General features: G+C 41.5%; 1 protein-coding gene across 1 annotated transcript; it reads right to left on the bottom strand.

The window, feature by feature from the left end:
- Window positions 1-21176: 21176 nt before the first annotated feature.
- Window positions 21177-22598, bottom strand: bhlhe23 (basic helix-loop-helix family, member e23). Its single transcript, XM_028410389.1, has one exon. It carries the CDS (start codon window positions 22238-22240, stop codon window positions 21557-21559), a length of 684 nt encoding a protein of 227 aa, XP_028266190.1. The 5' UTR covers window positions 22241-22598; the 3' UTR covers window positions 21177-21556.
- Between the last annotated feature and the right edge of the window lie 1219 nt (window positions 22599-23817).

The raw sequence follows: 23817 nt of genomic DNA, 5'->3' as shown, positions 1-23817 counted from the left end.
CCAAATATGTTGATTTCTGTCAATTAAACCCCATCAGCTGTTTGCCTCCTGCTAGACATATGGCCTGTGTTAAATCTAAAGAGCAAATGGAGCCACTATTGAGAGGGGCATCATTTTAATGGAACCCTGAGGGACAAGACCCACACCTGCGCAATAATAACATTAAACCCTGCTCAGCCCAGTGGCCAGATGAGGACCGTGTTGGTGTAGATACACACATGGCTCTGAAAAATCAGCCTCACTTGCAGGAGGAATATTAATATATTATATTCATTCTTAAAGCATACATCTTTTTTTCTTTTTGCAAACTCACAGATATGTTTGGTTTCAACCCTTTGTGGCATCGATATGTTTTCTGTTTTCAGAGCCACAATAGGAGTCGCTCAGACTGTTTCCAGTCTCTAATATTTTGTCATTATATAAGCCAAACACACAAATGCACTTCATCACTGCAAACCATCTCTCCCCTGCCGAAAGAGTCAGAGCGAGAGTACTGATATTCTTTCTTCCTTTGCCAAATGGATGGTTTTAGAGTTCACAGGTCCTTCGTCAGAAACAGAGAAAAATAACTGAACAAATGTTTATATAATTTCAGAAGACAATATGGTCCTATGCCCTTGGCACAAAGAGTCACATGCTTAGTTTTAAGACAAGAGGAAGCAAATGAAATACTCAAATGTAGGTAAATATAGTAAGTCAGTCTTTATATTGTCTTTTGATAAGATATACTTGAGACCAGTATTCATTGCTAGAGCTAAAGGCAGCACTTATCTTATCTCAGTATTATTTTCCTGATTATTTGATTGGTCCTTAAAATATCAAGAAACAATGAAAATGGTTGCCATTTTAAAAATTACACAAGAGTTCAAGAACAGAATATGTGCAACTTGTGTGTCATCAATCAATCTGGCATTTATTATTTTAATACATTTCGTATTTTATAAAAAAAAATCATAAAAATGTCACATTGTCTGAGCATTAATGTGAAACCAAAAGCTATAAAGTTATAAAACTAACTAAATTAACTAAAACAAAACAAACAATTAACAAGTTAATGGATTTACAGTAGGCTCGTTAATTAATTGGCTAATCAGTATATTTTTTGTAAATATAAATCTAACTATAAATCCTTTGCAAACAGAATTGGGTCTGATTGAAATAATAAATGTTAAATAAATATAAATATTTACTTATGCACATCCATCTGATAATTTGCAGCATTCTGTTTGAGGAGGTTAAATACACCGCCCCTCACCCTCTTTGCCCCCCCCCCCACTCATCTGTTCCAGCTCTCCCTGGCTTCACACCGCTTACATCTCCAACACCACCAGATCTCCCCTTTTTTCCTGCTTGCTCTTTACTAAAGTTTGGCTGTCAATCAGCAGTGGCCTCAGGCAACAGGCACTGATGAAAAGACCCCTGAGACAAGGAGACCCAAATTAGATTTCAATAAGGATGTTGAATATTCATATCAGGGAAACATCTAAAGGTAAATGCTTTTTGATCTCCTCACACAAATATCACTTGTGTGCATTTCCAGGTCCTGGTGCTCTGGTTCTACAGTGTTTTCTCCCCCAGCCTGGTCCAGCCCCGGCCCCGGCCTCGGCTCTGTCTCGCTCCTCGGGGGGATGTGGTGGAATAATGATGATGGAGCTACAAAGGAGAAAAAGAGCCATAATGAATGTTTATACTAAAGGGACCCAATAGAAAGGGCATCCGTACTAAGTATTCAGTAATTAGTATTTAGCAGAAGTTGATCGCTGAGTGCACACATTCAAACACAGGGAGACACACACACTTGACACACACGTATCCAGGGCAGAATCACTGAGGCAGAATCATTTGCTGTGTAAACTTTAGACAGGGAAACCTCCCCCGACAGCAGCAGTCAAAACACAGTTTCATTTTTCTTGTCAACATGTTTACTTTATTTTTATAATTGACTCACTTTGGGTCAATTTGGGCTTTCTTTCCAAAATGTCAACAGAATTCACAAAGTGCTTGCTTATTTGCCTGAGCATACCTGTGTTCTGCTGCTCTGCACTGAATGATAATTATCTCAGTGTAGATGACTGCGTCTCCTCAGTTCTTTTTGACTTGCCTTGATGTGCTTTTTGCTTGTAAACTGTACTTATGAGGACAAAAAAAACATCCTCCTTTTACCCTCAAAGAAATTGCCATCACTTCCATCATAGTGATGATTGGAACGTGTGATGGTGCAGAGAGATGGGGGCGATGCTTTGTTTGGGAGGGCGGCAGTGGTGGGGACTGCCTTAGGCTCTTTTCCCCACAGAGAGTCCACTCCGCTTGGGAACACACTATGAAGCGAGTCCTGAAATGAGACCAAAGGATAGAAATACTATCTCTTTTTCACCATCCAGCTAATAGTCAACGTCAACTCCCGTCATCATACATCAAGAGTGACCACTGTAGTTGCAAACAAGAGACTGTTGCTCGTGGTGCAGGAAGAGAGGCCAACACCCAGTACTCAGATTACACCCATTCTCATCCTACACTATACTTTTTCTCTTGTTATTTGTCTCACTCTGCGTTCCTCTCAACCTCCCCCGCCCCTTCCTTACAACATGATGGTCAGTCCATTGCCAGGCAATCTGCTCTGTGATGTTGTTCACACCTTCATCGAGCCAAAAACGAAAAAAAAAAGAAATCTTTGACAAGATATGATGACTTGCCCAGGTGGTGTGTTTCACTGGTCTCTTCTCTTGGTCTTATGGGTTAGGGCAACCAACCAAGGTGTGTGTGTGTCTGCATTCAGTATATGATGGTGTGTTTACCCCAGGCCCTGTGCTGCGGTGCTGTGATGCTGAGTGTCACCCTGCTCCGGCCTGAGCCCTGCAGCCAGAGAAACCAGCTGTGAAACTGACAGGTTTGTCTTCTGCACTCACCTACACTCTTCCCTGACACACACACACACACGTAGAGAGGTCCATACACACACACACTTTCATGGCCTGAGGTTTAAGTACACATGCACACACAAGTTGCCACCCCCCCACATCCACACATATCCACAGACCATCACACAAGCTGCAGGCAGTCTCTCTCATGCCAGCTACAAACACAGTGCAAAAGGAATATGCTTACAGCGCTCCGATATATACTGGCTGCTCACTGAACACGTTTTAACAATTTGATAAAAAAAACCCAGCAAATAATGATATTGAATAGCCAAGTGCAGAGAAACATATTTATCATCAGTATTCCTCACCGTGTAAACACTGTACTGCTAATTCAATCTTGATGATTTTATTAGGCCCTAAATAGGAAAGTGCAGGAACATAAAGTCATTAGCTACCAGATAAACTACACATCAGCACCTCCTACGCAACGAGACAAACAATTACATTTTTAATCAATTTAATCATGATCAACACCGTCTTAAGGTGAAAAAGTAGTCAGTTTCAAACTTGGTTAATCAACACTGACAGCAGAGAGAGAGAGAAATAAAGAAAATCTTGCAGGGCATATTTTTACATGTGTGTTAATTATTTAGATGCAGGTATAATAAATAATAAAACATATTAACAATCTTACATCTCTAAGAGTTTAGATAACTTACAAACCCAATAAACTGAGACTTGCATGATTGAATGTGACTTCCTTCTCCCATGCGATTCCATGAATCTTGCAGTTTACTCATGTAGGTTTCCATGCAGGTATGTCGCATGTATACATGTCTGTGCGTATTCTGTATCATGTAGGTCAATGAGGACATGCAACATAGCCACAAGCGTCTGAACTTGTGGTCCATCCAGGAAAAGCTCATGAGTTACCCTCAGGAGATACTGCCTTCTATGGCACCTTCCCCCACACCTAGCACACACCTAGCTTGCACAAACACACACACATGGACTTTGACACACAGTAGTGAAGGATGCCATGTGCATCCAGGTGTCTGGCGGTGCTGTAGCGCCCTTCAGATGTCACAACGACAGAAATCAGTGTTCTGACCACAAAGTCTTGCAGGCAAGCGTGGTGTGTGTTACACCTTTCGTGTACACAAGGTGTGTGTGTGTGTGTGTGTTGGTGCATCTGTGGACACATTTGCATGTGTGTGCTTGCCTATTCCTAGAGGGTGGGGGTGAGAAAAACAAGTGAGAAAAACAGCAAAACAAGTTAAGAGACAATGAAGAAAGCAACACTGGCACCTGTTTCCCCCCAGTGTGATGGGGCGAAGAATCCACCTCAGACTCCACACTGACTGGTCTCACATTGTACTCCATCAGTAAAAACATCACTAATCATTTCATTTCTACATATTTTAGTAGAATAGCACTGTATCACCTTTATCTCTCCTCTCCTCTTCCTAACACACATACACACAGCTTTTTTTGAGGGGTTCAGTTATGTGGCCAGATGTCCAAGTTGACATAGCGCTTAAGGCGTTTGACTGGATAAAACAGTGCATTGGCTGCGGGTAAAGAGGGATTAAAACAAGGCCTGAGGCACTTGTGTTATATTGAAAACATCCTGGGCTGCTTTGTATGGAGATTTGCATACATTGGGGTCTGTGCAGCGATGGCCCATCTGCTGAAGTGCATTGTCCCCAAACAACAAAGTGAGTTTTAAATATTTCACATCTCCATCTACTGGGACAGAGGTACATAGAAAGGAGTGGGGAGTGAGTGAGAGGAATAGAGGGAGATGGAAAGGAGAGGGGTGTGGGGTTGGTGAAAAAAAAGACAAAAAAAGGAACAAGTAGATTGGCACAGCTTTGAATTTGAACTGCTCCCAAATGTGCCTCAGTCAGAGCCACAGTAAATAACACTATTGCCGGCCAGAATCTGGGAAATGAGGAGAATCTAAATATAATATTTTGGTAAAGTCTGCAGGAAAACCAGGTCGTCTGAACACAGAAATGAGGACGTGAAGGTAAAATAGTGTCCTGCATCATGAAATATCTTCATCATGACTGCGCTGTATTTTAACCTGATATTAATACATGAAGTTGAATGCGGGTCTCCAGATTAAAGCTGGCAAAAATCCACTGTAGTTTGCTATAAATTGGTCCAAGCAGTAAGTTATCATCTCTCTGGCCCCAAACCTCTTTATTGTATTAATGTCATAACTCTGGATTTCTGTGACATTTAATGGCACAGTAAAATTAGATAATTACTGTAATATATCTGTGTACTCATGTCCGTTTCTGAGGTCAGAAACATAAAAATTAATAAGGAACAAGTGGGAGAAAGGGGACGGAAGAAGAGAGATTAAAATGAGAGCCAGAGAGTTAAAAGTTAGTTTCATTAATGCAAAGAGAACATAGACGTATTAAGGTGATTTAACCTCCAATGTTTATGCATTCTCTCTCACTAGCCCCTTTTTTTTATTTTTATTCTCATCTCCCTGTGTGTCTTTCATTTCAACCAAAACACACATCAAATGAAAAACACGCTCAGGGCAGTCAGTGGATGGTGGATAGAACAGTAAGGTGATTTAACGACGGGACGGTTTGTGTGTAGGCTGGACAGCCTGGTGCAGCCTCCGTCTTCACAACCCGCACACACACACAAACCAATGTGCACATTTACACACACACACACACACATGCACAGACAGACACACACAAACTGACACCAAATATCTGAAAAAAAAAAAAAAAAAAAACAGCCAAGATGGACGTGAGGAACATGTTGCTTGCACGGGGGAGGATTTTGGAAAGAAGAGCGTGGTCAATCTGTTTGTTTCTCTGCCACATCCAAGAAGAGTGATAATTTCATTTTCTTTCATTATTTTCTCTCTTGTATTTTACTCCTAATGTCAGATTTTGAAAGCTGCTGAGGTTTATGTTCATGAACAGAGCACATCAGACAATGGTTCTATTTATTTTGCAATAAATTGTGACTCTAATTTGATGGTGAGACAGTGATACTAACATCCGCTGCCACCTGAACCTCGTCTCGTTTCATCTACCCATCTCCATCTAATTACGTCTCATAAGCCAGTTCATTTATGTAAACTAGTTGTAGAAGGTCACGGTTGGAGAGTCTGTGGAAAAGTTTAACAGACAAACATTGACCCCCCCATTTAATCAGGATTACAGAGAACAACCAAGCATTATTTAACACACATCACAGACTATGACAGCAGTAGCAAAATATGGGACACACACACACAAACACAAATCCACCACAATCAATCTAATGGTGTGCATTAGTTAACTGCCAAATGTTGGGCTTTTTATGGCAGGATCACCCGTCCCTTGAAAAGATAAATACGGTGCACAGATCCCAGTAATTACAGCAATCCCCTTACAGCACACAGAGACTGTCCTCACTCACCAGCCTCTCTAGAGTACTGTCACCCTGTAGATTAAGTCATTTAGGACAGTTTTAGGGCACCAGCCTGAGTGACAGAAGAGGAGCTGGACAGAAAGGAGACAAGAGGAGGAGGAGGAGAGGAGGTGGTGTTAATGTAGTTTGTATAACAGAATTTTGGAGGAGGGCGCTGCAAAAATAAAATAGATGCAGCAGATAAAATGGATAACAGCTGATATACGGTACTTGTACACAAACCCCATACTCATATTATCTAGAGAATAAATAAAATATTTATAGTGCTTCTGTGATGTTAAATAAATGTTATAAAGCATCTATATAAAGCATATATTACAGCATCTCACCAATGATTTATTCACTCTTACAGTGAATTATTATGCACGGATCTGCATGAAATTTTTTCGCAGACTCAACTAAAATACTGTTATATTGTATAATATACAAATAATACAAATTTAGCATCTGGAATACAAACATAAAGTATAATTATTAGGTTATTATTTTCTTTGAGATATTTCCTTCATATTAAAACATGCAGATTTAAATGAAATCACACTGTGTTCATATTCATGTACACTGAGGTGTGTGCCTTCATTTCCTTTCCATGCTTACTTCTGTGTGTGTGTCACTTTAAATCATGTAATAATGTGCTTTGTGTTGCTACAGCATTAGCAGTGTTACTTTTGACATGTATTTCACCAGAATGCATGTGCATTCACACAGTAGTGCTGGGTAAAATCAAAAGGTCGTAGTTCTCAGACAGGTTACTAGATATTTAGGTTGGTACTTAACAAAACTTGATGTGCCCACTCCATACAGTAGATGTAATTTCTAATACCTTACTGTAAACTGTGGTTTCAACTCTTCAGGACTCCCTGTCTCTCTCTCTCTCTCTCTCTCTCTCTCTGTGCGTGTGTGTGTGTGTAAAGGGCAACGATGGGTGCAGTTTAGCAAAGGGAACTAAGTAACGCCTTCAGGCCTTTCAGGACGATTGATGTCCAGCACAGGGCTCAGGAACAGTAACTCACACTGCTCTCTGACTGCAACTAAAACTCTCATTAGTTTAAGTGTGTGAAAGTTCTGTGTCTCTTCACCCTTCAGACTACACAGAGCAGCAGAGGGCCAAACTCTCAGATTGCTTTCACTACAGGGAGGCATTTACTGTGCATTTTTTTCAAGCACACACACACACACATACACGCATACAAAATTGTCATGTCTGTACACATTGGTCTTTCCGGCTTTCTCTTCCTTTGTTTCTTTTGTTGCAGCATGCATGCAGATAACCATTCATGAGCATGCAGCTTAACAGCGGGGCCTAATGAGGTCTGAAATATGAGCGGTAAACATTTGTATGGACAGATGTGGATTAATGTTCATCTTTTCTTCAAGCCAGAGATTAAACCTGATTTACGGCCTAACAGGTTTTGTTCTGTTTTATTTCAGAGACACAGAAATGAAGACAGGCTCTAAATGAGGCAGAGACAAAAGGAAGAAACAGCAAAGTGATTGTGCCTCTTACTTTTGGGTAAGTTGCCAGAAGAAAGCCAGACAGTAAAAGTGGAAGGAACAAAGAAAAAAAAATAAAAGGATTGGATGGAAGGGGCGGCAGAGGGAACCGTCAGATGCTCCTCATTCCTGTTGTGGGCTGCTAAAGTGAAGGAGGAGAAATTTGAGTCACGGGGACGGAATCAGAAATGTCAACAGATTGAGTCAGAGCAGAGCTGGGACCGTCTGGAAGGAGCGAGTATCAACACTGACTGAGGGGCACGCAAGATTTTGGGACAATCACCGAGCTAATGGCAAAATGATTGGACACTATGTGTGTGTGTGTGGATGTGTGTGTTGCATGGGGGCGGATGTGGGATTGGCTTAGTCTGCTGTCTATAATGAATGGTTAATGTTAGTCGGGGAAAAAAATGAATACGGTCACCATCTGCTCGATCTAAGTCTGCGTTCTGTGCATGTGTGCGTGCACATTTGTGCGTATGACAATCATGGAGACACACACACACACACACACACACACAATGTGCTCTTGGAGAGGGATTTGGAAATATGGAATGGAAGAAGGAGGGAGGAAGAAAGAGAGGAGGGAACAGCTAACAGAAGAAACATGCAACAAATATCTGCACAATGAGAAATTATATGCATGACCGCAGTGTGTGTGATTAGATGTAACAAAGATACAGGTGAGCAGGGCACACACTAAAGGAACAAAAGCAAAGTTAACAAATAAACCACACTCACATTAATGTGTATTATTATAATATTATGCACTATAAGATTCAAGTGAAAGCACAGACATATCATCAGTAAATGTGAGTTACTCCACGCATTATAATAAATGAAATAATTATGTCATTATAGATTGTTATCATTTGGGCTAATCGAAGAATTTACATTTTTGTAGGTACGTGAGAAGTCAATTTGACCACAGCGTATAAACTTTATTGAACTGAATTCACATGTTTTAATCTGCATAATTACAAATGCTGGAAACTGCACTGAAGTATGTTTTTCTATAACAGAAATACATGTAAGTGATATTTATTTTTCACCAACTGAACATACTTATACTGTGCAAGAATTGATTGTTTTAAAGAAGCAATTTGTAGGATCATTTGTTTAAAAAGACCAAAATACTGAACTAAGGAAATTAGAGACATTAACTACTGATGTTAGCATCACTTCACATGATACCACATTGTACCACTAGATGGGCTAGTGAGTCAAGGAGGAAGTAGTATGGGAGTAATTGGTAATTATATTATTTGATATAGAAACCATCCAACATGTGTGACGGTCTGCACACTAAAATACATCATCTAGAGATTGGAAGCCCAGTAAGAAGCAGGGATGTCTGTGCTTGGCTCAAAACAAACCCCAGTGGCCCAGTCCAGGCTGTGCACTAATATTTTCTCCCTGGATGATACATTGGACTACTTGTCCAGCAGACAACATGGTGGGAGTTTTTCCATCAAGATGCAGCTCAGCTCAGAGTTCTACATGCCTCCATTCAGCTTTACCAGTTCACCTCATTTCCTGCAGTCAGAAATGCAAGGTGTCGGGGTGGCTCGTGGGTTTAGATCAACTACTTCCTTCAGTCAGTAAACACAAATACACAGAATTATAGCACAACATGTAATTATGTAAAAAACTCAAAGCTATTTAACAGAATCAAAAGCAACTGCATCATTTTTTTATTACTGTAAAAAAAACGTGCTCCAAATATAATGAAAGAATTCAGGGTTTTTCTGTGCATCCATTTATTACTAGATGACAATTTCAACACACAGTAACAGTATTTAGAGCTTTAGGGAGATTACAAGTGTTGAAGACACTGGAACACTATCATCTGCGGCTGTGCTCAAACACAGACACACACTCATCGCCCACTCACACCAACAAACCCATGATTTTTTTTTCTTTTTGTCTGTGAGCACATCATCTTTGTCTGCTTAAGTTTTAAACGCAGAAACTCTGTACTCCTTATGCGTGTATCATCATACTCTCTGGGAGCCATAACAAAGAAAAAATGCAGCATTAAATAAAACATTTGTGATACAACTCTAAACACCGGGTTGATAAGTAAATACAGCCTACATCAATAATCCTCATGTCACTCTGCACTCTGTATTATGCAGAGCAGCACACACACACACACGCACACACACACACACACACACAGTGAGTGCCAGGTTGTGATTAAATTCTCTGTGGCCTATGATCCGCCTCTAAATCTTTGCAATTTTCATTTTATGCAGCTTTAATATGGATCATAGTTGCTCTCAGAGTGCCCCATCTCCTAATCTGGAGCAATCTGAGCTGAGTCTGGCTGGGCCAACAGCTGACGCTAAGCCAACCAGTCACACTCAACCAGCCTGCATGCAGCAGGTCTAAAAAAGGATGTGAGAGAGAAGTTTGTTAAATTTAAAAGGAAGTTTGGCTAAATTGTTTTGAAGATACAACATAAATACACAAGCCTGCCTGTAATGTACACAGATGATTGATAGTTTGGATCCGGCTGTGTGATTGTGGAGGGGGGGGCAGGAAATGAACAGAAAGGGCTGTGTGTTTGTTCAAATTCGTGGTGCTGAAGTGGGTTGGGTTGGGGGAAACTATGTCTGCATCAGGGCATGTTAGACTCACACACATGATACTCAGAACATGCAAGCACATACAGTAAACACACACACACAAGATGACCCTGTTTTCAGAGAATAGGAGGGGCCATAAGCGGATTGAGTAATTAAGCGTACACTGTTAAAAAATGTATATTAATATGTTAATGCTTAGATCCAGGAAATCCATACCTGCTGGACGATCTCTCTGAACATCACATCAGTGCTTGTGTCTAATAATAATAAAGGCACATGTATTGTTATCTGTCACCTGTTGTGTAGCAGCAAAAACATTCATTTGCATCTTGGTGTCTAATATTAATCTAGATTAAATCATCATATCAACATACCACAGAATAACAAGCTGAAGTGTTGGACCAGGAGCAGGCACCCTGCTGGGACTCATGTAAATAATACTGCTGCTGATGGAGGGAAACCCCACAAACTGAGCAAAGCTAAAGCTAGGCTTAACTCTATCACTGTCTCTTCCTCTCTCCATCTCTCCCTCTCGTCTCATTCTCTCTCTCACACACACACACACAGACACACACCTACATTTTTGTATATTTTATGTTTGCTTTGCCTCATCTTTGTAGATCAGCAATAGCTGTATGCGATGATTATGCTTCCTGATGTTAATGAAAAGTGAAAATATAAGGGGGAGAGTGAACATCAGGAGAAGGGGATCACCCCCCCTCACCTCAGCCTGGTTAATCCTCCCAGTGCCAGACGGCAAGACCAGTTAGATACCAGAAAACCCTTATGGACATATTTAGAACACAGGTTTAATGGAGGACATTTTTTTTTATTACATACTGTGCTGTGACTTAAAACGCTCTAATTCCAGTTTATAATCTATTTGTTTTAAACACCTTACGTGTACAACTGCAATAATTTCATCTTTTGTGCATTGTTCATGACACGGTTTATCCTCATGACATTTGCTTAACCATAAGCTGTCTATTATCTGTCTAGGGATCCTTAAACTAATCCATCTTTGCTAACATCCTTTGTCACGTTAAAATGTAAAAGGTCCTTCACCCTCCACAAACACTAAACCTACACCCACCCAGAGATCCAGCTTTATAATCTCTTGCACTTTCTCTTCAAGTACTGCATCCGTGGTGGCAAAACCTTGAAGTTAAAAGGAAATTTTCTGAATGTCAACAAATTTCATGAAAAAGGGATGACAAGTATCGTCCTTCGTCTTTAATGCTAGAGCCATAAATCTACATTAATATTAAGCTGCACCTGGGTGACATGTTCATGATCATTATAATGAACGCATGGCAGATTTTCACATACAATGCTACTGGAAATATTGAACATTATATTACAGCTAATATTTGCCTAAAAATAGTGAAATAAAAGTCTTTTTTTTAAAGTACAAAAAAGTAATCCATGAACAATTGTAACTTTTATACAAGGTAGGACATTAAAAAACATAAATTGCTATCAAACAACTATGTTTGCACCCAACACAGTCCCAGCCAGCGAAGTCCACAAATACGCTATTCACTGATTCTGTTTAACAATGTCAGCTGATCCATGCACTGAGATGCTTTTTGGCATAACAGCAGAATGGTGTTAATACCCACAAACTTGTCCCTGTCCCTGCTGAGATATTAGGACCACTTTTTGCCCATCAGGAAGTGGATAAGTGCAGGTTCACCTCAGTGAACATGATTAAATCGCACAATAACCTCCTTCCCTCTTATCAAATCCTCTTAAGCAGGCTGTATTACATATCTGCCAAACAAAGAAAACTCAATCAGAACAATCAACCAAGCCAGGCCAAGCCCGCCCCAACGGCTTGTCTGATCCCATTGTCGTGATTAAAATGAAAATGGAGCCGGGACATTACCAGAAATCCCATGTTCATCTTATAAGGAAGATCAGAAATGTGTGTGTGCGTGCGTGTGTGTGACATAAATCTGTTTTAAAAGGTGCACTGTGACAACCTGCTGCTGTTTTTGGGGACAAAAAGTGACCATACAAGTTTTTTTTTATTTTACATTTAGTACAAAGAGCTGGTTTGATGTTAAAGATTATGGTTTGTTTTTGAGAAATGAATGTGAGTCAGTCCTCTGAGGTGAAGGAAATATGCATAAATAGGAAGACGTGTCCTGTGTTATTCTCTGGCTTGGATCTCAAAACAGTTTTCAACGTTTGCAGTATTAATAGAAGAATGATTATGAGTGATGGGATTGGGATTGATGAGATTGATTGGATTAGTAATATTTAGCATTTTCATCCTCAGGTAGTAAAAAATTCATTTGTTTATGAGCAGCATGTTTTGAAGAGAAACATGTTGTGCACAAACACAAAAGCACCTGTATGAACTGTTGTTTTTAATAACAATCAGAAAAGAAAGTACAATTTTACTTACTCCACAATTTTACAAATTAAATCCAGATATTTGAAAAAAAGTGAAAAAGTGAAAAGTAAACATTTAGTAAGCAGTAATGCTGCATATGCATATGATTTGTAACCCAAAATCTCTATTATAAATCATGGATGAAGTTTGCATTTTTGTGTGCATGTGTGTATGAGAAAGGACCATCCTCTCCAGAAACCAGTGTGTGTATGTCAGCATCTCCTGGGCGGGCTTACAGTAAGAGGCACACTTCACATTACTGTTGCTCCAATTCACTTCCTGGGATAATCCTTAACACAACAGAGAGAACGGCAGGTGACCTGGACCAACAGAGATACAGTATGGGGCTCCATTAACAAACACACACACACATGTATATACACATACTCACACACACACACACACACATGGAGCCATCCATTCATAAATAATGTCAATATGACCCTCCCTTCACCCTTCACTCTTTCCCTCTGCTTTATCTCCACTCCTCTGTCGTATTCCTCCATCTTTCCATCCCCTCCTCAACTCTTAGTGAAACATATTGCAGCCCTGCAGCCTCTGATGACGGCGTGTCATTCATCCACAACCCCACAAAGTCATCTCCTCCATTAACAGCACTGTCTAATTAAACCTGTAAATGACAAACACAGAGACACAAACACAGGCTGTGCTCTAATGGCCTGCTGTAGCAGGAGACTGATGGGCAGCTGTCTCATGTCCATCCTCTGTGCAGATCAACCTTGAGACAGAGGACCTGGGGGACAGCAATTGGACCATTGAGATAACGCTAGAAGGTTAGCAGAGCATTGATAATGAATGATTTATAGTAGCCTGACCATAAGTTAATTGATTCATTAGTTGAGAACAATATTGTCTTTTTAACAAGGTGATATTTTCAGTGTGGTGTTTGGTATGTCTCACACATGATTTTATCTCTTTCCAGATATTCATATTAGCAAAACACAAACAGCAGGGGAGACAAACAAGAGGTGTTTTTCTGTTGTTTGACTCAGGACCAAAAACAAAGGGAGAACAATAATAATGGCCTTCAGGGATCATATATGCAGATATTATCCTCTTATTTGTATTCTATGAAAAGGGAATAACAAGGTAGTGGAGTTGTGTGGCTTAACTGAAGCTTCTGTATTAACCACTGAGGGATTAGCATTAGCAGCCAGTTGCTAACCGCTTCATGTATAGCCTGTAGTGCCCTGTCAAGCGTGACAAATATCAAAAGCCTTGAAAGTCTTTCTTACAGAGAAACAAAGACAGTTTCATTACATAACAGTTTTGATACACTCGCCTGTACAGTGCAGCCTCTGTCTGTCTCCCTCTTTCAATCACTAAAATTATCTGCCTGTCTATTGTCCTAAAGAACCTAAGCATAAAAAAACAAAAAGCTAAAAAATCCATTTCCATATTAGTATGAAAATGTTAGAAAATATCAGAGGAATTATCCCTTCCACAAAACAGAACAAAAGCCCTCTTATTCCCTCTAATCCTTCAAAGACTGTGATATTACCTGATAGGATGTTGTACAGTGTGAATACTATCAACAAGACATGCCGAAAATAATGTAAGCAGGTCCCCATTGTGCAGATTAGAGTGAGCATGTCCCTCTCCCAATTTATCTCTTCCCTGAATTGTAACGCCTGGTTTTCTTCAGATTTTTCCCTCTCTGTCCTACTTCATTTTCCTTTCTCCGATTCCAGAGTTGTAAAGACACTGTTCCCTTTTCCTTTGTCATAAAGCAGGGTCAAGCACAATTCATCAGGGACAAGGGTTAATTAAAAACAAGCAAGGGCTTTATTGTGGAAACACGGTTTCGAACAACAGTACATAGAACATGTGTGATTTTTAGCCACACTTGTGAAGTGATTCTATGAACGGCGGTGTCATGCTCAGTGTGATGTAAATTTTCCTCATTGGTGTGTGTGTCCGAAGCTCTGCACACAACATAACCAGTTATATCACAAGTGCACTTACTGGGCATGAGATTAGCTTTTAAAGAATATAAAGACAACCGAATATTAGAAAAGAAATTTGACCAAATGTAAGTGCAGCTTTTTAATACAAATTTAGATGCAGGAGGCTGTGAGACCGTTCACAAACATCAACACACAAAGCAATCTGCTGTCTCTGTGCTGACATGTCCATGTTACCAGTAAATATAAGGCTAAAAGCTAGCACATATGCTAGCAAGGCAATCAAATATGCAAAGGAATTCAGCCAGAATTTGCATGTCAATGTGCAGTATAATTAGATTAAGATTAAGATTAGAGAATATTACATTTCTACAATGAAGTGATCTTCCAGCCATTTTCCAAACATATTCCAAAACAACATGATGTGCATATATTCTAATACATAGACAACATTTCCTATAGACTTTTACTTATGTTGGCATTTAAGCTACTGTGTCTTTAAACAACATGTTTTACAGGTGCAGTGTACAGGGGGCTCCAATAGCAGAAATAAACATTGTTAATGAGGAGTATGTGAAGGCTTCCTCTGGCCCCGTCTGCCTCATTCTGCTGTGTTTATTCCATAGCGGTCCCACCAAAGCACGGTTTGTACAGTAAATAGATTAAAAATGATCACCTGCTTTGTGGCTGTGTGTGCGTGTGTACTAAATCTTGTGTCTGCGTAACAAAAGGAGCCTCATGTCATAGATCAAAGTGCTCAGGCTGCTTGTATGTGGTAATTGGTCCTAGAGAGAGAGAGAGAGGCAAATCCCAGTGAGCTCTACGACACTCAAAGCCCCTCAAGTCCAGCTCTCTCCTGCTCTATACATATTGAACAGTGGAGTCAGGGGGCTAAGAAGATTATCACAATGGGATGAAGAGGCTGTAAGAGCCTTTGTAGCCACTGTGTTGTGAGAGAAGTGCACAATAAAAGTTGTGACTGCACACTCAAGCCCCTAAACTGCTTGACCTTAAAAGCTGTTTGTGAGCTTTCATAGAAAACCCTGTGAGAAGAGAAGCAAATAAAAACAATACAGGAAAACAACATGTAACATGAAAACACTGTTAATTCTTTATGACAGTAACACAATCAGAGAGATGTCATTAGGATCACCAGAAGCATTGTGTAGTTTCACTTAAAATGTGAAAATCCTTGATGTCCCTTTCTTGTTTAGCACAAGATTATTGTGTGTCTGTGTGTGTGTAGGGTGAGACCAACTGAAGCATTGAAATGACATAAAGAGTTATTTGGGCTGTAATGAAGCTGCTTAATGAAATCAGTGCCCTTGAAAGTTCTTCATCAATTCTAGCTCCCTTCGCACTCCACTATTCCAGCCTGTCAGCTAATCCACGTGCGCGACACAATATTAATTAAACACAGCGTTTCCTGAAGTACTTAAGTGAAGCGCTATCATTGATAATGAGCAGGTTTAAAGGAGTCACATCCCTCCAAAATTACTTTTTAAACCGGCCTTATTAAGCAGAAAATGAGGCCCAAATCAGCCTACAAGCTCCTCATTAAAAGCCACTGATCCTTGGCCACGCGCATGTTCCAATGGTTTTAATTAGGCTAGTGCAAGATCGTCAGCGACAGGAAGTGCCATTAATCTTGTCTTTTCATCCAGAGAGGAGGGGAGGGTAGAGGGAGGGTGGGTGCAGCATGTTGCAGCCCGGACCCAGTGGAGCCTCGAACACTCCAACAAGATGAGCATTAAAAAAAAATTCCACTGACATCCTTGCACGTGATGGAAATATACAGTCACACTTGCTCCTCTCCTCCAACCTTTTGCATAACTTTGTCACTACAAGCCAGTCTGTTGGTCAAGTGCATCACCGGCTACACAGACTCACAAAAAAAATGGATAAAATGTGTCTTCATTTTCTCTGTGTGTGTTTATGAGTTGCACTCAGAGTAGAGGCTGGTCCCGGCCCTGCCTGTCACACCGTCTCCGCATGGAGGATTATGGATGGCCAATTACATCGCTTTTGTCATTAATTAATGAGGATAACGAGCTCCCCCTGCTCCCCACAAAACCGTGGTGCTCCTCAGCTGGTACTGAATGAGGAGAGGGTTACCGGGCCCGGTGTGTGCGTGTCTGTGTGTCTGTGTGTCTGCGCGTGCATGCTTGAATCACTCGTGTTATGGGGGATATAAATCTGTTACAGAGTCACATTGTCAGTACCTGCCTCCATCCCCCAAATGTTAAAGATGTGGTTTCCCGTCAGAGGGCAAGTCTTTACGAGAGGACTGAATTGATGGAAAGAGGACTCCGTGTGCATGTATGTGTGAAAGACGAGTAGAGAGACACGCAGAGCCATCTATATGAAAGGAAAGAGGTTATAGTATACCAGAGACTCAACACAGAGATGATTGTTGGCCCCAGGGCTTTGCATGTACAGTTGTCCAGTGTGCTGAGTTGGATTTGTGTTTGCCCACCACCAGTCCTGTATCTGTAGGGCCATTACAGAGATTAGGCTGTGCTACAATAACGGATGCCCCCGTTTGTCAGCTCATATCCTCTGTCAAGACAACACGCTAAAAGAAGAAAGAGTTAGTGTGATGAGCACAGTGATGGGAAAGGGGGAGGGACTGGAGGAGGATGAGAAGAAACACACAGAGTCATATTAGCAGGAGAAGGGAGGAGGAGAAAATACAGGATTTAACAAAGTGGAGGGGAGGTCTTGGAGCCAAATTGGGCACTTGAGTACGACAGTTTAGAGCCACATACATCTTCTCTAGAGGAAAAGACCACCTTTGTGGGATAGCTACAGCCATGAACAGGACATTATAATCAACAATAGCTTTGACTGTATCCCTCCTCCATCTCCACTCCCCCCACCAGACCCAGTTTGGCCCCTGCCACACTGTCTGGGCCTACTATGGCTGGTGTCAGGTGCCTTGTGGCGAAAGGCAAAACGCTTTGCATGGCTGCCATGTTTGGAGGGTTTTCAGCCATATGAGCACAAAAAGCAGACACACACGATGCACAAACACACAGACACATACAAACACACATCCCCATACCCTCCATCCCCCACTTTGGGCGTCTGATTAATGAATGTAGGGCCCTGGCCCATCCTGCTGTACTTGCAGCAACGTCGCCCCGAATCACATGGCTCCTCGGAACCAACTGACTCACCCGTTCATTGTTTCCGACAAGGCGGGGCTGGGAGGGACGATGAAGTGTGATGTCATAGTGAAGCAGAGAAGTTGAGGGGTGGGGGGTGGGGCACGGGGTCATGGTCCATGGATGGATGGTTGGATGGGTCCTTACAGTGCCACCTCCGGCACCCTCTTCTCTTCCTCCTATGCCCTCTTTCTACCACCTCACACACTGAAAAACTCTCCTCCACACACACACACACACACTGTGTCTAGGTCTATTGTTTATCGCACAGCCTTACCCCTTCCCCCAACATGAACCTGCTCAAAAACAAAGTCTCTTTGCCACCTCACATCTAAAATCTCCACCAAGCTTCCATAAGCAAATTTTAATGAAAACAAAGGTTTCACAAAGCCCTCGGTCCTCTATTGTAAGCATAATCAGAGCTGAAGTATGTTCATTTTCCTTCAAGGCCCCTGTTGTAAGTATAGTCAGTATGTGTGTGAGAGAGTGCTACAATGTGTATCAGACACATGAGCTTGCACATGGAGAGAACTTAATTAGAGAAAACAGCGCTGTCAGATGCATTAGGCAGAGGTACACACTTAAGGGCATATGGTTTTAGTACTATACCATCGGGTTAGAAAAAAAAGCACACAAACATACCTCAAAGCTCCGAGCCATGCTAATGAAATCACTCCCTTTCTATCCCACTGAGAGCAAACACAAATGTTTACAGACATCACACAGTCTGTCCGTACTCCTGCACCACACTGGGCTGTCGTGAGGAGTGGTAGAGCACTGACTGTAGAGCAGTGCGTTTGTCTGAACAAAGATACTGTCAGCAAGAGAGATAGAAAAAAAAAGTCAGCCTAATAGATGTTTGTTTATGCTCGAGATTTATTTTATCCTGCCAGGTTTAATCTGGGTCTTTCTAAAATTGTGTAATAGTTGCACGCTTGTGATTTAGTATTTTATAAAAACCTTCCGTGGAGCAGAATAAGAAGACAAAATTGCTGCAATACAGCTACCATCTATTTAAAAATGTGAGCTGTAGATGCAACTAACATATAATCACTGCACGTTAAGTAACTGCTTTTAAAAGACTGTTTTATTGCTGCAGTCTTTCTGTTTTTAGCCTTTTTTCTACAATGTTTAAAACATAGTTGTATAAATTATACTTATATAAACACATAAATGACAGTATAGTCAATTATAATAAATTAAATTAAAATCATTAAATTTTTTATGTGTACCAACAAAATCTGTTAATGCACACATTAACATAAAACACCCAGTAGTAAGAAAGTAGTGAGAAAGCCTTGCCTCTTCCTTAATCTCTAATCTCTTCTTTTAACAGGTGAAAAGCAAACATACCTAATCTACAAAATTATCCTCATAACACTGAAATACAAAGATAATTGTTGACTTTATGACCAGTCCATTCATTGCTGGGAGGCTAAAGGGCCACAGAGCACAACTGTGTGAGAGAAGCAAAATCACATATCTGTGTTAACATACAGAATATAGGCAGCACGCTGAATGACACAGTGCCACCATGCACACTGACGGCCATTAAAACTTATATATATATCCGAGTGACTTCACATCATACAGGCCTATAGGGAAGAAAAGTGACCACTCAACCATCAAAAAAGCAACCATCTCATTTATGGAAATTAGGCTGTGTGGACAGTGACGGAGCACAGGGCCATGAGTGCTCACATCAGGGGCAGCATTTGTCACTTTTCATTCTTTGCTGCACTAACTGTCTCGTGGGGCTTAGACAAGGCATGTGTCATCAGAGGGGCCAATTTAAGATGCCATGGGTGGCCTGTTGTTGTGACATGTATCTAAATTGCAAGAGAGAGACTGGGGTGGATCACTTAGTGTCTGACTAGCATAAACTGACTGGCCTAATGTAAATGTCTGATGTGTTCTGAACTGTGGCTTAGCTTGTGTAGAATAAACACAAATGAAGTCATGTAAATATGAAGGAAAGGCACCTGTGAGATTAAAACATTCTAGCTCATCTTGTTGATGGGAAAATATGTGTATTATTCATAAGATATTTTACATTTGCACATGCTGGTGATAATAAAATAATATTTATTGACCTGTTCAGTCAGTGTAAGAGCATTGTGTTTTAAGTATTAGAAAATAATCTATAATGGTGTTAATTAGGCAACAGATACACTAAATATCTCTACATTTTGTTAGATTATGTGTTTTATTTTTTATACCACTAACCACAACCAATGCTGCACTTTAAGACCAGCAGAGTACTGTGTCATATTTAGAATGAGGTGCGTGGTGTCCGATAAAGGACACATTGTGTTTTCAGCAATATAAACATCACTGCACTGTGAACACCTTTAAACGCCAAAAGCCACAGATTTTTCTCTGAATTCATCCACTGCCAAACCTGCAAAGGAAACTGGCCCTGCAACGTTCATTGCATTAAGGTCTCTCAAGGAGACAGGGGCAGAAATCGTGTTAATAGCTGTCCAGGGTATAAGAGTCCGCCAAGGAAGCCTGCAATCACCCAAATACCCAGAGACAGGTCTTGGGTGCCCCGGGCGGATCTTGCGCCCTTCCCCTCAGCGCCACCGACCCCGCTGCGTGCCAAACGGGCCCCACCAGCTCCACAGAGCTCGTTTAGACCTATCTCTTCACGTCAGAGGCTTCCATGCAAGTAAAAGAAAAGTTGCCAACTCATTTTTGTGAGCGGGCACTCAAAAGAGGTGAAAAGTAGAAATCATTTGAGCAGCTGTGATTTTTTTTTTTTTTTTTTTAGAAATTACTTACTGCATAATTACGGTGAATTCCCACAGACTATTGCGCAGAATTCTCTCGTTTCATAAATATAAACAAAAACACACAAGAGTTTAAAACGAGCATTGACATCAGAAACATTGATAATTTCATATGCACGTGGTTAATTTTAAATCAATATTGAATATGAAATCAAAATGATTGAAATGTTGATGAAATGAAGCAAACCGGGTCCGAGCATAGACATGTGCTTTAATTATAAAGACATATAAACAATATATGAAATCCTTGTTGCAACACAACCAAAACGCTTCTTCAGTTCATAGGCTGTAGTTATATAACCATGAGTATAATCGGGTTTGAAGCAAGTGATTTTTCAGAGTTGTACAATACAATCATGAGAGAGATGTGCAATAAATGAAAATAATAATAATAAAAAAAACATTGTATCAGAAAATATATCAGCCACCATCACATCAGATTTTCCCCATAATAGCATCATACAGGCAGTTAAGGGATTCGTAATTGCAGTGTTAAATCTGAAAATTGAGATTAGATCTTCTTCTTCTTTTTGTATTGTTGTTGTTGGATGTTGCATAGATTACAAATGCGAGCTGATAGCATTTACCCAAACTCATATTTTGGCCTGGTATAAGTACGAGCAACAAAGTGACAGGGACGTCATCCTAACAGAAGGCCTAAACAGTTTATTTTCTATGCAGCGTTTGTTGATTCTGGGTGAAACATCGCAGTATAATTACTTAACCATATCTTAAGATTATGCATTAGACTAAAATCGCTTTATTTTCCACAGAATGATTTAAAAATTAACTAGAACGGGAGAGGGAGAGAGAGAGAGAGAGAGACATGGGTGCAGTACAGGTAAAAGTTCAGGAAGGGGAGTTAAACCAAATCAAGGCTTGTCGTTGCAATGTTTGAAGAGACTCGACGGTGCCCCAGAATAAGTAGTGCACTTTTCGGCACAGGTGGCGAGTGCGGAGCCCGAGAATGGGTACACGGCAGCCTGTCCAAATGGCGCCAGGGCTGTGGGCATTGGTGAAGTTATGGTCTGTCCCTGGTTCAGATACGCCACCAGCCGCCTCATCTCCTCCAGAGCCTGAGCCTGCATGAGGATATAGTTCTTGGCCAGGAGGAGAGTGGCTATTTTGGAGAGTTTTCTCACCGAGGGGCTGTGGGCGTAGGGAATAACGGCGCGCAGGCCGTCCAGCGCATCGTTCAGATCGTGCATCCTCCTCCTCTCCCGGGCGTTGATGCTGAGCCGAAGGGATCGCTGCTCCTTGGATTTTTTGGTGAGGGGCCCTCCGGGCTTGTCGTCTCCGTACGATGACCCTCTCTTCCGGGACTCAAGTGAGTCGAAGCCGTCCTCGTCGTCGCTCGTGTGCTCTCCTCCGCTTTCGTTGGACTTCGCCGTCTGCCCGGAGAGAAAGTCGGTGGTCGGTGTAAGAGGGAACCGGCCGGGACTTCCAGCACCATGAGCAGGGCCAAATCCGAAGGCTGACTGGCCGTAGCGCTGCGTCAGGTCGAGGAGCGTGTCGTTGCTGATGGACTTGAGCAGGTTTTCCTCGCTGGCATTCATTTTCTCTTCCAGAGGAAATTCTGACAGGGAAAAGTCTACTGCTGTGCTGTTATCCTATCTTTTGTTTAGAAGGCTGTACTCACGTATAAGTTCTCTCTTCAGGAGTTGCAGTTTTCTAGGAGTCTGTGTCTTCCCCTCACTCCTTTCCTCTGTCAGCGCAGTGACTCTTCAAGAAGGAGAGCCTGTGAATCTGAAGCTCTGAAGCCTCTACATGCATTCACCTCCTCTGTACACTGCGCTCCCCCCTTGTTGCGCGCATAGCCCACGTTCAACAACACTTCTCTAATTGTACTCGGTGAGACCGGAGCGCTCGCGTCCGCTTTGTGCTGTACAGTCGGTTTCCTCTTGCGTGTCTGTCTTGCCCTCCCTCGCCTTGGGCAGATTGTGACTGGCGCTCTGCCCTGCTCGCAAGTTAGTAGGAGCACGCGGTCCGCTGGGATTATCTGCCCGTCCAATCAGGGGGGCGTTTTAATTAACTCGGGAAGAGCGCAGGTCTGCTCCCAGTTTCAATCATGAAGTGATAACTGCAACGCAAACCGACATGCTGCCCAACAGTGTCTGCCACTAAACTGTCCACTAATACATTAGAACAAACAAACAAAAAAGGTTTTTGGAACTATTTAAATAAGACGCGGAAATGAGATTTAGGCACAAAATAAGATGAGTTCAGCTCGAGCCTTTTGTTGCAGTGACTGACAGGTAGGTCAGAACTCACCTGTCTGAAGAGGACGCACAGTGAGACATCAGGTAGGGGTGCAGGAGGACACTCATGTGACATTGGGCTGTTGTAAGGTTCGAGACTGACCACCTCCAGAGAACCCTTTTTGCGCATTGTATCTGTTCATTTAAACAACTGTGACAGAGAGAGGGGGCGGCAGGGCAGTGACTGACACCCTGAGTCTAAAGTCCTCCTGATCAGCAGCATCACGCACAGCAGGTTACATACAGGTAATATCATAACACAGTGATCAGGAAGTCTGGTCATTCAGACAAAGCACAGGTAGCCTGGCTCAGTTCTGTTAGGTGTGCCATCTTTACGCATTACGCGTCATCAGGAATGCAGCCATTATTATTATGACATGTACTTTCACTGCTAACAAGTTTTAAATCATCTTCATCATAAGTTTATGTCAAAGCTTTAGGAAAATGATTCCATTTAGTACCATTCATGATAACATGGCTCATCATATAGAAATATCATGACTCGCTGTAGGAAAACATTCCCATGAAAAACGTGCTGATTTAAAAAACCCTTAAAGGACAACTGATGGAAACATTAGCTCTTATATTAGGTATTGTTTTATAAGTGAAACACTTCCTGTTGTGAAGAAACAGGTGTCTGCGCTGTCACCAGCAAAGCAACTTCATAGTGAAGGTAAGGGCGCCACTCTGTGTCCGGTACAGAGAGTTACACCAAGGACCCCCTAAGACTTTCCGGACCTTGTTGAGGTGGTTGATTGGGAAAATGCAAAACCCAGCATCTGCTTACACACAAATGTGTCTTACCACAGAGACACAAGCACACACAAAGAGCAGTTTTACTACAGCCTGTTCTCCTTTCAAGCTTCAGGTGTTAT

The sequence above is a fragment of the Parambassis ranga genome, chromosome 7, assembly GCF_900634625.1.
Source record: "Parambassis ranga chromosome 7, fParRan2.1, whole genome shotgun sequence".
NCBI classification, from domain to species: domain Eukaryota; kingdom Metazoa; phylum Chordata; class Actinopteri; family Ambassidae; genus Parambassis; species Parambassis ranga.
This window is presented reverse-complemented; position numbering and strand designations above follow the sequence as displayed.